Here is a 14,070-nt window from a genome sequence, read left to right as displayed (position 1 = left end):
AGTAGCACTTTTCAAATATATCACATGTGGCACACTATAAACACATTTGTTTGCCATCCCAAATGCACCACATTAAAAGATCTTGGAATGATATCTGTATGCAGAATTATCACCACAGTAAAGAGGTTCTAATCGCTAAAGTGGTGGGGAAAAAACGAGAATCCACAGATTTCCAATGGCAATTAGTGACATGCTAAAGTGGACCCTCTTAACTGGTCACAAGCCATAAATGCATTTACAATGCGTGTTACATTACTAGGGCGACTTCTGATGCGCAACACAACCACAACAGTAGACACGTGACACCACTTTATTGTTGACAGGGCTAAAGGTTGCTCCGTAAACTCACTAAAAGACTGACGACTGAACAAAAGTGTCACATATCTGACTTTTCAGTGAGTAAACCTTGTCCTTCAGAAAAAGAAAAAGTCAGGTGAACGAGGAGATTGTGCCACATGAAAAAAAATATTGAAATTAATTTTACTTTAAATCACCTTAGTTACGTATCTAATCAAACTTATTTACCATTCAGTTCAGTGAGGAAAGATTATTTGTGATACTGGTATTCTGAGTTACGACCCTGAAAATTGAAATATATAAAGCCAAGGCACGAAGACACTATCGAACACTTCAAATCCAGTTGAATTTGACCTAATTCTGGCCGCTAGGGGCACTGTGTTATCCGACCTACACTAAGCTACCAAGTCGTTGACCATTACAGAGAGAGCGCCTTCATTCGCTTCCGGTTTTGACGCTAGCTAGCTAATGTTGGAGATGGGTCTATGAGCTCTTAATATTTTCTCACATATTTGCGTCCCTTCTAAAGGGAATAATCATATGCGTGCACCTCCACGGAGAAAAGTTGCTCAGCCTCGCGTCAGTAAAGCTGCTTTAAAAGTTTGCAAACATGTCTGTCGCCGAAGAAGCGGACAAAACGGCCACGGCGGAGGCTGGCGCTGGAGACGAGGAGGAAGAATGGCTGTATGGAGGTAAAAAGCTTCTTTGCCATCTTACATGAGGGCTCAAATCAGATCGGGGCATCAATTTGAGTGACAACCGAGTTAGAAATACCAAATAGCAAAGTTATCATCACAGAGGTTTTAGCAAACTCTGGAAACCGGGACTTAGCTTAGCTTGGCTAGCCAGACTGCGCATCTGTAGCTTAGCCGCGTGACACTGTGGGGCTTTCAATATAGGGTTCTACCCACAACAATTTGATCAAATCCTCAGTTGTGTATTTTGCTTTCACATTCACAGTAATGTTTAATGTTTTTAGATGAAACCGAGACCAAAGAAGAGGACGAAGAAGAAGCTAAACAACCAGCTGATGACAGGTAATGGACACCTGACGTGCACTTCCAATAGGGGAAGACAACCTGCCGCTGGTTGGCACCCAAGTCTGGCGACTGTATGGCCTCACTAGCGTGATGCAAATTATGGCCCCTCTGGCTTCTTTCTTCAATCTGGCACTTGAAAAACTCGTGCTGATCGTTTGCACTCGAGATGTGCGCCCCATTGGCTCAGACAAACACATCATACGTGCACTAAAATCCAAATACAGGAACGCTTCAAAATATTAAATTACATATAACAGAAATGCACGTGTGCACAGTTAAACAGCAGTGTCAGTCAAGTTTAACTTTGCTAGAGGTGACCCTGTGAAGTCATGGTTGAACAGGATTTAAAACTTTCATTTGATCTACAGTTCTCCTGCTGAGGCTCCTACTGCCCCTACTGAGGAACCTACCGAACATGCCACAGGAAACGGCGTGGTGTCTGAGGTAGCCCTCTTGATAGGCAACAGCAAATGTAATGAATCAAATACGGTTCTGTTCCTTCAATGAATTTTTTCACAGTCACAGGCCACCGAGGACGCTGTGGGTGAGGATGTGGAGAGTGACAGCGACAGTGACGACGACGACGATGATGTCCGTGTCACCATTGGAGACATTAAAACTGGGGCTCCACAATACGTGTATGCTTCTGAAATAACGTTTCCATTCATAGAAGACTATTGAGATACTTTTGATGCATGTTATTCTTTGTTTTTTGTTTGTTTTTTCTCCTACAGACCATATGGTGCTCCACCTGTCAATCTCAATATCAAAACACCTGGCTCCAGATCTTATGGACAAGGTAGTCCTCTATCTTTGCCACATCTTTAGGGCCATGTTCAACCCTTTTTTTCCCCCCTAGTTTCCTCAAAAGTGAAAGGAGTTGATCTCGATGCTCCTGGAAACGTTAATGGTGTCCCAGTGCTTGAAGTGGATATGGAGTCGTTCGAGGAGAAGCCCTGGAGGAAACCGGGTATGTTTGTGCATACTTGTCCATCATCGTAATCAGGATGGAATTTTCTGGCTTTTGTGCTGTTTTTCGTTAACAGCTATCTACATGTATCAGTCACATTAATAGTAGTGGCAAAGTCTTGACATTTCATTCGAAGCAGAACATTTGTGACACACTGTTAGTATTTCTGCCTTGCAGTCAAAGTAGTTGTGAAAACAATTCTTGGCAACAAATGGAAGAATGAAGTTCTCTTGTTGATTTACAGGGGCGGACTTGTCCGACTACTTCAACTACGGCTTTAATGAAGACACATGGAAGGCTTACTGTGAGAAACAAAAGCGATTGCGCATGGGCCTGGAAGTTTCAACTGTTGGCTCGGTGACCAGTAAAATTACTGTGAGCACTTAATGTCGTCTTAGGTTCTTTCAATTCCAAAGTCCTCCTATTTATCTTTTTGATTAAGGGAATCATTACAATGCGAACAAAGTTATCCTCTTGTGTCTTTTGTTTTCTTCAAAATTCCTTCCCAGGTCCAACAAGGCAGGACAGGCAACGACAAGGAAATATCCAGCCTTGCTCTTCACACTTCCAAATCTGACTTCCCTTCTCCGACCAGCCTGTACAAGTCCACCACCAGTCAGGTCCCTAGGTAACTTGAATGCCTTTAATTCTCAAGACATTTCAGTCACCATGACAACAGACGGGTGGAAGGAAACCCAGCTTTGTTTTCTTGTTGGAACCGTGAACATCAGATGTATAAACCTGAAAACGATGTGTTTGCGATAAAAAAAAAAAGGCGTCTCGAGACAAAGACATCTTCCTTTCTGTGTGTGTTGGTGTCTGTTACTCTCATTTCTTTTACCCTTGGTAGGATCTCCCCCCCTCAATGGACTGGTCCGCCTGTCCCGGATATGTCCTTTTATACGTAAGTGGGCGCGACATTGTCCCAGTCGGCGAATAGTGAAAAGAAAAGGGGGAGCTGGTGTGTTTTCAATGACCAGCAACAAACGAAATGCTTCTTCTCTGTATGTTGGTCCGGTAGTTGGTAAACCGAAGGCTCATTTGGAAGCTTTGAGACGCAAATGAATACGGGGGTGCCATCCTCCCTCTTTTCAAAAACGTACATATAAAGGCTAAGGGAAGATTGCCCTAAGGTATGAGTGTGAGAATGAATGTTATTTTTCCTCTCTTCGTTCCCTATAATTGACTCGCAACGAGTGCGGGGCATAGACCACCTCCTGCCCAAAGTCAGCTGGTGAGAAAGACTCGAGCCCAATTGCAACTTTAATGAGGACTGACTATAGAAAATGGGTAGAGGCTTTGAAAATGGTATCATGATGTTTGCACACCAGTTTGGACGGGGCGGTTATGTTAAGAAAAATTATATGCAGCATATTTAACAAGCTGTGAGCTTGATGAGCAATTGTGTGTTTTTGGATCGTTTCCCAGGAAGACAAGCGGTACCATAGATGTGATTGGTGGAGGGACAGCCACCATCAGTAGGGTCGAAGGGCGACGCAGGCACAACCTCGACGGCAATAACATCCAGGTTCTCAAGTCACTCACTCCCTGCCACACAAACAGCAAAGTCAGCATTCTTAACTTAAAACAAATCATTTTTTGTTGCACAGGTGATCTCCGAACACTCTACATCGGAGGCCGATGCTTCCGCCACGAAGATCCCCACCTTCTTCCCCCCTGGCCCGCTGCCTCCAAACATCCCCCCGCCCCCTTTCCTCCCCCCACCACCCGTCAGCTCAGCACCGCCACTTATCCCGCCTCCCCGTGAGTTTAAAATTGTATTGCTTTGCCAGTTAATTTTATGCAAAGGATTTTTGTGCGGCATGTGAAGGCTAATTGGTTCTTTCTGTTTTTGTTCCTCTCAGGGTTGCCCATCACTGTTCCTCCTCCTGGGTTTCCTCCTCCACCCAGTGGCCCCCCACCTTCAATCATTCCTACTATGGACAGGTAACATATGCTGGTATTTTTGCTGTAAAATATGTTTTATATACAAACCACACACACGACCATAGTGTTACAGCTCTTGCATTTTCTCTGCAGCCATGCTGGAGGTTACGACGGACGCTCTATCCCCCCGTATCCATTCCCTCAAGGTGGCCAACTTGAATCCTCGTTTTCTGCAGCATCCATTGGCTGCTGGGCGCTAAACATTGAAACCCTTACGCTGCCGCCTTGTCTTCAGGAGCCTACCCTCCCCCCCTGTCTGGAGGCGTGCCGACGTCCTGGCCCCCGTTGATGGAAAACGCCAAACCGTGGGACTACTACTCCCGTCGGGATGACAAGCGAGAGAAGGAGCGAGAGCGACCCCGAGAGAGGACGCATGAGCGAGAGAGAGAGCGAGAACGTGATCACAGCCCCGCGGTGATTGGCTACACAAGGTGAGATGAAAATGGTTTTCTCATAACTGTTGCCAGTGGCTTTTTGTTGGGGTCAACACAATTTTATATTTGCCCACCTGCTTACACGCCTTTCACTTGCCGCAGCGATGAAGAGCGATATCGTTACCGCGAGTACCAGGAACGCGGTTACGGAGACCGCCATCGTGAGCGGGCGAGCCGCGAGAAGGAGGACCGACACCGAGACAGGCGGCATCGGGAGAAAGACGAGGGACGCCACAAGTCATCTCGCAGGTACGCCATCGTCTCGTTTTCCAGCCTCGGCGTCACGGCGCCACCTTTTTGCCCCGTCCTTTCTCCATTCCTCTCTATTGATTTCCCCCTCTCTATTTTCCTCTCCCAGTCACCTTTTGTACCCTTCGACTGTGCTGCTAACTTTGCACTTACTTGAGTTTCCACCTTGTCTCCCTCTCTCCATTAGCAGCAGCAGCAGGAGGAGGCACGACAGTGAAGAGGCCGACAGCCACCGGAGGCACAAACACAAGAAGAGCAAGCGAAGCAAGGAGGGAAAAGAGGCCAGTGAGGACATGGGTGCAGACCAAGAGAACCAGGAAGCCATGGAGTGAGCGCCGCTGCCCCCCCATCACCCCCTCTGTCTTTCTGTCCGACCCACTAAAGACAAGAGTGTAAAATGGAGGCCACGGTGACATGTATCCTGTCACTTCTCAACATCAATTTCCATTCACCACTTTTATCTGCTGTTTTCCCATCCTGCAATGTCGCCGTTGCGGTCGCAGCAGAGGAAGTCGTGAAGGCGCAGCCATTTTGCATCTCTCCACCACTGGATGACCTCATTGCCTCAGCCTCCTCACTCCTTTTGTCCTCCCAACAAGGTCCTTGTTTCTTTTCTCTTTTGTTTGTCATGATGATTCATATTGTGTATTAAGAGTCATTAGTTCCAGAGTTTGTCAACTTCAATTAAAGAACACGTTTTTGATAACTTGGCTCAATGGATTAAATATCCTTAATTTGCATTTAGTGGTGCCTATGGTTCTCACTTGGAGGTTAGAATCTCAGTTTTTTGTATACGAGTATAATTTTGTAAATTAGTAGGTTGCAAAATGGCTATTTTGTTCTTGTAACTCTGTGCAGGCAGTAAAAATCAATGCCAGTAAAACAACGAGACAGCAGAACTTACCTGAGCGTTAATGAAACGAATGTAAGTGGGAGGGAAAAAACACTTTACTCTGTTTACAATTAATGTTAACAGACAGAAAATGTAAGCCCAGCTTTAAGTAGTAGTGATAACCTGAATTGTTGGAATTAGACATTTTTAATATTTCATTCATAATCCATGTCATGACAATATTTTGTTGCATAATTCAACACTTAATGACATTTTTATAAATGTCTAGTTATTGTTGAATAAGTACCATAATGTGGTGCTTCACTGTTTTGTGGGAAAACCGGGCAGCGGACAGTCACATTTTTTTTTAATGTCTGTGAGACCCGGTGAACACCATCTATTAACAAAAACAAATTTGTTGTCAATAAAAATTGTTATCGCAAATAATCGAATCTCACTGCAGTACCCATTGGACATGTATTCATGTTGCGCTGATCTTTTTTTTTTTTTTTTTTTAAAGAATTGTCCCGAACCCTGCTGTGGTCGAACAAAGAATAGCAGATGAAAGAATCCCACAAGGGGCCCTTTGTCTTAAAAGTTGAATTAGTGACTTAATTAATTACTCAGTCTTCACTTCATCATCACAAGTGACCACCAAGTGTTACAAAAAGAGTTTAGAGCAGTGATGCAAAGCGCATGCACATATCAAACTACTCCGTAACTTATCCTCGCAGGTACTTTTAAGGGTTTTAGACCAAATGCCAATAATCGCCTCAACAAAGCTGCTCTGTAAAACGCCGATTAGATCGAGATTCCTTCCATTCCTCATAAGGGTCAAAGTTCACCCCCCCTCTCTCCCCTCTAACACAAAAACCCTTCTGCCTGGTTCGCTTTGCTTCACTAACGTCCGCAGCTGGAAGGGTAAAAAGGTTCTCAAAGAGCCGTCAGAAGGGAAGATGAAGAGCTGCGAGGTCGTCGTTCTTTTGCTCGCTCTTCTCTGCGTGGGCCGCGCTGCTCCGTTGACAAGCTGTGACACTTTGCTGAAGCCGATAAGCATCAGCAATGAACAAGTAAGTGTAAACCTCCATGCATGATTTTTTGGAGGAATCAGTGCTGTGGGCTTGACACAGATGTTGGGACGCTGGCTGTACATCGGGGGGAGCTCCGACCTCCCGGGAAGTCGATCTCTGGGACATCTGCTCAACAGCATCTGGTTGGACATCCGCGCCACCTCCCTCAGCAACGTGCTCACCATCTTCCAGACGCAGAGAATGTAAACGCAGTAGTTGTGACACAATTGCAATTACAAACCTATTGTTAACTGGGACTCTCTCTCTCTCTCTAGCTATGGTGAATGTTCCGGGATGATCTACAACGTGACCATGCAAAACAGCACATTATTGATTGGTGAGCAGACACGAATTAAGATAAGATATTTTTTGGTTTAATGATCCACTACAAGGATTTTTTTTCTCGTGTGTTGTTTTTGACAGAGCATCCGTTTTACCTCAAGGAAGTATACCTGGAGACAGACTGTGCAGACTGCCTGGTGGTCTATGAAGAAGTCAAAACCAGTCAAGACTCCTTTAAGAGTCTTCTGCTGTTCAGTAAGACATGCAGTGAAATTTGTCCATTCAGCTAAGCTTTTTTCTATGACTGACGTTGGGAGAGAAACGAGACACTTGGTTGACTGATGCTTGGTTGATGCTTCATTATTGCTTAGTTGATTTTTACTTGACTGAGTTTTGTTTTTGTCAGTTGTTGATTGGATGAAATTGGATGTTTCTTGGTTGAGTGTGACTTGGTTGGTGGTTGAAAGTTGATTGCCCAATTTATGTTTGAATTGATGGTTGGTTTGTTGATCGAAGCTCTCAGTCGGTGTTTGTTTGGTTGATGGCTGCTTGCTTGATCTCCAGGCAGGCAACGGAGCGTCTCACTTGCCGACGTGGAGATGCTCAAGATGCAAGCAAAGTGTCTCCAGATGCCCTCCCCACTCATGATGGACCCGAGCTATGGTGAGAAGTCTCGGATCACGTAGTCATTTAGTCACCGTCATTTCAAACACTATATTATGTCTTATGTCCACAGAAATCTGCCCAGACAACATTGCAACCTCGGATGGACTTGCTGCCTTCAACTCGTTGTTAGAGGCCAAGATGGGACAGCGGGTTGCGAAGCTTCTCGACCAACTTTTTGACTTCTTTATCAACTGATTGTTGGAAAATACTTTGATAGCATTGTGCACGCATCTGCTAGTGTACACGCTCAAATCAAACAAGTAGTGTGTTGCTCTGATTTACTAATAAAGTTCACTCATAAAATAATACTTTATTTACCTTTGAAAGGGAGATTGTGAGAGTAATGCTTCGATCAGGTTTAGGCAACTTATTTTGTGTGAGAAGACACAAAAGAAAAGCCTGTAGTAGTTGTCAGTAGTTGGTTGCTATGATTTGCTGTTAAGGTTAATAATAATACATATTTATTTATATACCACACATAAAACACAACCTAATACTTGTGTGCTCTCTGTTATGGGCACAATAGTCAAATGTTTGCATCTAATATATACATTTTACATTTAATGTCATTGTAATAGGTATCACAATTGAATCATAATTATTCAACATAATTTTGATTGACATCAGCAAAATCAATATAATGACCTATTGACAGGACTCTGAGTGGGCTGGATTATATATTATTTATTAGCGCTATACTTTGCTTACCCTTGGCTTAGACCAGTGGAACTCCAGTCCTCGGGGGCCACGTTCCAATATGATATTTTCACCTTGTACAAGAACAAAAAAGTCATCCTAAAAAAATTCTGCACCTGAGTCAAAAGTTAGGCTCCTGCAGAAGGTGAAAATGAACTGAACTTTTCACTCAGGTATGTTTAACGAGGGTAACTTGGAGATCGTATTGGAACGCGGCCCCCAGCGAATAAAATGATGAAAAACAAAAGGTGGACGTCAACAATCTCAGTTTCCTACACAATTATCAATCCCATTTCCTGAAAAGTTAAGAAGTGAACATTTTCGGCTAAACTTTCCCCTCCATCTCAAAACACATTACAAAACGTGTGTAAACAAGTGGCTGAACTTTGATACATTGATAAACACTCGAATTGCTATAAACAGTTGCATTCTAGAACAAGCAGCCACAATATTTTCACGCAAATCAACACGCTGATCCAGCCGTGATGTTGTTCTTAATCCTCGCTTTCACGTTTCTATCGGCAGGCCTCTCGGCCCCTCTGACCTCTGACTGTGACACGTTGACCCAGCAGGTGGAAATCCAAAGTCGCGACCCGGTAAGATACTTCCCCGGTTGAGTCAATGAATATAATCAATTGGGTGCAAGTATTGTTTCTGCTTTTTGTGTTGCAGCTCTTGGGCGTGTGGACGTTTGCGGGAGAAAGTACTGACATGCCAGGCTCCAAACTCCTGACAAAGATGTTTGTGGAAAACGTGTGGGGGAAAGTCTTCCCGGCCAATGAGAGCGACTCCATCTTTGTGTTTCAAGTCCAGAAAATGTACAGTAATTACAGATTGTGTTTGGTTCACATATTGAATATTATATGACCTGTCGTGTTTTTGAAAAGGTTGGGCCGATGCTACAGTATCACTTCAAAGTTGACCTTGGTCAACAACACTCTGCACATGGGTAAACATTCACATTGATCATTTTTTGGACTTTGTGCTAACAAAAAGTGCAAATGGACGTTTCTTTTGTGTGTTTGCATTAGAGCATCCCCTCTCTGCTAGTGAGGTTCTCTTGAGGACCAGCTGCTCTGACTGCATTCTTCTTCTGTCTAACACTACCTTGGGAGAACGCACGTACCGTGTTATGCAGCTTTTGAGTAAGAATTACAACTACATCTCTTGATGGACTGTTGGACCTCCCTTGGGCCGAACCACGCGGCCAAAACCGACAAGTGTCTGACAATATGTGGGGTAGTTTTCAATAGTCGACCAGAGGTGACGGCCAACCTGTGCTCTACGGGCCATTCCAACAAAGAGGGTCCAAAATTTAAATGACTTTGATGGTTGCTACATGTCTCCTTTAGTACACAGCAAAAACACATTCTACAAATATGGCTGACATGCATGGTAATCTTTTAAGCTAGCAAACAAAAGATGAATTGTCCTGTTTTAAAGCTGTCAAAAGTCCACTTGAGGGCATATGAGTTTTGTGTTCTCCAGCCAGAAGACCAAAATTGACGAGTGCTGAGATTGATGAGTTCAAGAGGCAGGCGGCATGTCTGAATTTACCCCCACCCACCATCCTGGCTGCAGACAAAGGTGAGGACATTTGACTTTTTCAATAATATGATGTGGTGGCTTTTCAAACTCAAACTGTCCAAACCACTTACCTCACACTTCAATTCAATGGTATAATAAAAAATTAAAAAATCTCTATTTTCATTTGCTGTATTTCTATCTTAAGGCCTACATATCTGTGAGGCTGGCAAGCTTAGCCTGCTCGAAAAACAAACTTTTACCTTTTAATTTGTTCGATATTACTGAAGAGTTATAGCTCATTTACTTTGTCTTTTAATTTGCCAGGTTTTTGTCCAGATTCATCAGCTTCAAAAGACACAGAGACCACTGATTTAACCTCCGTCCTCAGTCAAGCTGACCCAGAATATATGAGACTATTGGACAAGCTGCTCAGCAGTCAAAGTGGAATAAAGATGATTGTGGATTCGATGAGAAATTAAAAATAAAATAAAAAACAATACAAAGAGACCATGTTGATCCAATAAAACAATTTCAATCAAAATGTTATATTTTTTTTAATTATTGTATTCGTCAATAGAATTAATGTAGTTCGCAAATATTTTTCAAATTCATTAACAGTCACATTATGATTATGGCCTAAGCTCAAGTAGCCATTTAATCACTGTCATTTCAGAAACTATATTACGTCTTATTCTTATGTACACGGAAATATTTTTTTTTAATAAGAAAAGCCTTACAATACATGGTCGTTTTGGTCGGGTTAGCGCAGTGCTTCTCAAATAGTGGGGCGCGGTGCTTCGTTCTTTTTTCAGTTCATATGACCTTAACCAGTAGGTGTCAGTAATGCACATTGAAGCTGGTACCACCTCGCCGTAAAACTAAACGAAGAAGAAAATGACGTAACTTCCTGTTCACGAACGAGTCGTGAATTGCATTTCCCGTTCAACAACTGAACGGATCTGAGTGAACGAGTCAGTGATTTGCATTTCCAGTTCATCGCGAGAACGGATCAGTGAGGGAACAAATCCTGACTTTCCCGTTCGCGAACGAGTCAATGGGTGAACTGCCTTCCTTCCCGTGGATCAACGGATCAGTCAGTGAACGTGTTGCGTCTCCCTCCTGGCGTGAACTATGCAAGCCAGAATGTAGATTTACGATTTGCCAAGGAAAGAAAGAACCTCTCAGTGAAACAGCACTTCTTTTATGCGCGTTTTCTCCAAGCTAACTTTATTGCATGAAGGGATGCGTTATGCAAACAACGGGGAGATTATGCTTCTCTTTGGGTAATCTTGATTTTATAACACTTATAGTAGTTTTAAAAAAACGTGTATGCATATATACGCATAAATATTGTTATCCAATATATCTACTGCAATTTCACATTAGATTGCTGGTTTGAAATGTACTTTTATTATTATTATTATTGTCATTATTATTTGAATAAACATTAAAACCTGTTAAAACTTGTCTGGTGTTTTATTCTTTGTTTTTATTTTTTGGGCATGAAAACAAAAATCTGACATTTGGTTAACTGCTTTATATGACAATATGTTTGTGTTTTACGTTGTGTAACATGTGTTGGTGTCCCCCAAAATAAAGAGCAAGTAGTCAAATACACGAGGTAAAAAAAAAAAGAATAAATAAACAAAGGGCTAATTGCACAATAAAAGCACATCGTGAAACATTCTCACACCTGGGATCGAACCAAATTTTGACCGAGCACGAGCCCATGTCACTAACCAGTCGGCTATTTCGACCTGGCAGCAAATGGTCGTCTACATTGTTTTGTACTGGTAATGTTGTGCATTCCAGTTAAGTGAATTGAATCTTCGGAATCGGTTCACTCAAAATTTTTGTTCAAAATAATCGTTCACCGAATCGTTAGCGACACTTTCTTATTTATTTATTCTTTTTTTTTTTTTACCTCGTGTAGTGTACCTATTGTAGTGTCCATGATGTGTACCTAATCACAGGCCACTTCATTAGGGAAAAAGCTTAAGTGAAAGTGAAAAGTGCCACACCCGCCCTCACCCCCACCTCCTGATTGGCTGTTTGATCCATGACGTCATTCGGACACTCCATTAGGTACACTGCCATTTTCAAGTGTACCTAATAACAGGCCACTTCATTAGGGAAATATCACGGTCAAAGGTCACAGGTGTCAAGCTCTAGTCCTTGGGGCCGCGTTCCAACATGTTTTCCAAGATTCCCTCGTTAAGTGCACCTGCGTGAAAAGTTTTAGCTCCTGCAGAACATGAAATGAGCTAAAACTTTTCACGCAGGTGCGCTTAACGAGGGTCACTTGGAAAACATATTGGAACGCGGCCCCGAGGACTAGAGCTTGACACCTGTGACCTTTGACCATGATATTTCCCTAATAAAGTGGCCTGTTATTAGGTACACTTGAAAATGGCGGTGTACCTAATGGAGTGTCCGTGTGATTCCCTCGTTAAGTGCACCTGCGTGAAAAGTTTTAGCTCCTGCAGAACATGAAATGAGCTAAAAGTTTTCACGCAGGTGCGCTTAACGAGGGTCACTTGGAAAACATATTGGAACGCGGCCCCGAGGACTAGAGCTTGACACCTGTGACCTTTGACCATGATATTTCCCTAATAAGGTGGCCTGTTATTAGGTACACTTGAAAATGGCGGTGTACCTAATGGAGTGTCCGTGTGATTCCCTCGTTAAGCGCACCTGCGTGAAAAGTTTTAGCTCCTGCGGTACGTGAAAAGGACCAAAAACTTTTCACGCAGGTGTGTTTAACGAGGGTAACTTGGAAAACATATTGGAACGCGGCCCCGAGGACTAGCGCTTGACACCTGTGACCTTTGACCATGATATTTCCCTAATAAAGTGGCCTGTTATTAGGTACACTTGAAAATGGCGGTGTACCTAATGGAGTGTCCGTGTTATTCCCTCGTTAAGTGCACCTGCGTGAAAAGTTTTAGCTCCTGCGGAACATGAAATGAGCTAAAACTTTTCACGCAGGTGCGCTTAACGAGGGTCACTTGGAAAACATATTGGAACGCGGCCCCTCGAGGACTAGAGCTTGACACCTGTGACCTTTGACCATGATATTTCCCTAATAAAGTGGCCTGTTATTAGGTACACTTGAAAATGGCGGTGTACCTAATGGAGTGTCCGTGTTATTCCCTCGTTAAGTGCACCTGCGTGAAAAGTTTTAGCTCCTGCGGAACATGAAATGAGCTAAAACTTTTCACGCAGGTGCGCTTAACGAGGGTCACTTGGAAAACATATTGGAACGCGGCCCCTCGAGGACTAGAGCTTGACACCTGTGACCTTTGACCATGATATTTCCCTAATAAAGTGGCCTGTTATTAGGTACACTTGAAAATGGCGGTGTACCTAATGGAGTGTCCGTGTTATTCCCTCGTTAAGTGCACCTGCGTGAAAAGTTTTAGCTCCTGCGGAACATGAAATGAGCTAAAACTTTTCACGCAGGTGCGCTTAACGAGGGTCACTTGGAAAACATATTGGAACGCGGCCCCTCGAGGACTGGAGGTCGACACCCTGGTTTAAGTGAAAAGTTCCACACCCGCCCTCACCCCCACTTTCTGATTGGCTGTTTGATCTGTGATGTCACTTGGACACTCCATTAGGTACACCGCCATTTTCAAGTGTACCTATTAACAGGCCAGTTTATTAGGGAAAAATCATGGCCAAAGCTTAACTGAAAGTGAAAAGTGCCACACCCGCCCTCACCCCCACTTTCTGATTGGATAAAATGTCTGAGGTCTCACGGAGATTCGAACTCCAGTCGCTGGGTTCAGAGTCCAGGGAACTAACCACTACTCTATGGAACCCTGGCTTGTAAGACATAGTAGATACATGGTTTCATCGATGACCTAACAAGCGAATAGTTGGATAAGAATAGATCAATCCTAAAATGGTTTTATGGGGGAGCACCAAGCAACTATGTTGCAGAATGTAAAGTCTGAGTTTCCACTGGGATTTGAACTCCCATCACTGCACTCAGGGTGCAGCGCATTAACCACTACACTATGGTACCCCGGCTCACAACCATGGATGGTGTATGTTA

At 43.4% G+C, this 14,070-nt stretch overlaps 3 protein-coding genes across 6 annotated transcripts; all 3 read left to right on the top strand.

The window, feature by feature from the left end:
* Positions 1 to 725: 725 nt before the first annotated feature.
* fip1l1b (FIP1 like 1b (S. cerevisiae)) lies at positions 726 to 5,910 on the top strand. Of its 4 annotated transcripts, none has more exons than XM_037255616.1 (16): positions 726 to 989; positions 1,277 to 1,334; positions 1,706 to 1,781; positions 1,857 to 1,975; positions 2,072 to 2,136; positions 2,197 to 2,307; positions 2,552 to 2,682; positions 2,817 to 2,935; positions 3,158 to 3,211; positions 3,736 to 3,835; positions 3,918 to 4,071; positions 4,173 to 4,254; positions 4,348 to 4,400; positions 4,490 to 4,685; positions 4,791 to 4,937; positions 5,128 to 5,910. In XM_037255616.1, exons 1-16 carry the CDS (start codon positions 908 to 910, stop codon positions 5,267 to 5,269), a joined length of 1,689 nt encoding a protein of 562 aa, XP_037111511.1. In that variant the 5' UTR covers positions 726 to 907; the 3' UTR covers positions 5,270 to 5,910. The 4 variants fall into 4 exon arrangements, with proteins under 4 accessions (XP_037111511.1, XP_037111501.1, XP_037111529.1 ...); XM_037255606.1 differs by having other exon boundaries at positions 5,125 to 5,910; XM_037255634.1 differs by lacking the exon at positions 3,158 to 3,211.
* Positions 5,911 to 6,602: 692 nt separating this feature from the next.
* On the top strand, positions 6,603 to 8,099 carry LOC119125305. Its single transcript, XM_037255645.1, has 6 exons — positions 6,603 to 6,839; positions 6,900 to 7,042; positions 7,115 to 7,176; positions 7,263 to 7,376; positions 7,686 to 7,784; positions 7,858 to 8,099. The coding sequence occupies exons 1-6, from the start codon at positions 6,726 to 6,728 to the stop codon at positions 7,980 to 7,982; spliced, it is 657 nt and encodes a 218-aa protein (XP_037111540.1). The 5' UTR covers positions 6,603 to 6,725; the 3' UTR covers positions 7,983 to 8,099.
* A 785-nt stretch (positions 8,100 to 8,884) lies between these two features.
* Positions 8,885 to 10,517, top strand: LOC119125313. The gene is made up of 6 exons (XM_037255658.1): positions 8,885 to 9,079; positions 9,156 to 9,301; positions 9,371 to 9,432; positions 9,515 to 9,628; positions 9,972 to 10,070; positions 10,335 to 10,517. The coding sequence occupies exons 1-6, from the start codon at positions 8,969 to 8,971 to the stop codon at positions 10,487 to 10,489; spliced, it is 687 nt and encodes a 228-aa protein (XP_037111553.1). The 5' UTR covers positions 8,885 to 8,968; the 3' UTR covers positions 10,490 to 10,517.
* Positions 10,518 to 14,070: the final 3,553 nt, after the last annotated feature.

The sequence above is a fragment of the Syngnathus acus genome, chromosome 1, assembly GCF_901709675.1.
Source record: "Syngnathus acus chromosome 1, fSynAcu1.2, whole genome shotgun sequence".
Classification (NCBI taxonomy): domain Eukaryota; kingdom Metazoa; phylum Chordata; class Actinopteri; order Syngnathiformes; family Syngnathidae; genus Syngnathus; species Syngnathus acus.
The sequence above is the reverse complement of the archived record's forward strand: the minus strand, read 5'-3'. Positions and strand labels throughout refer to the sequence as shown.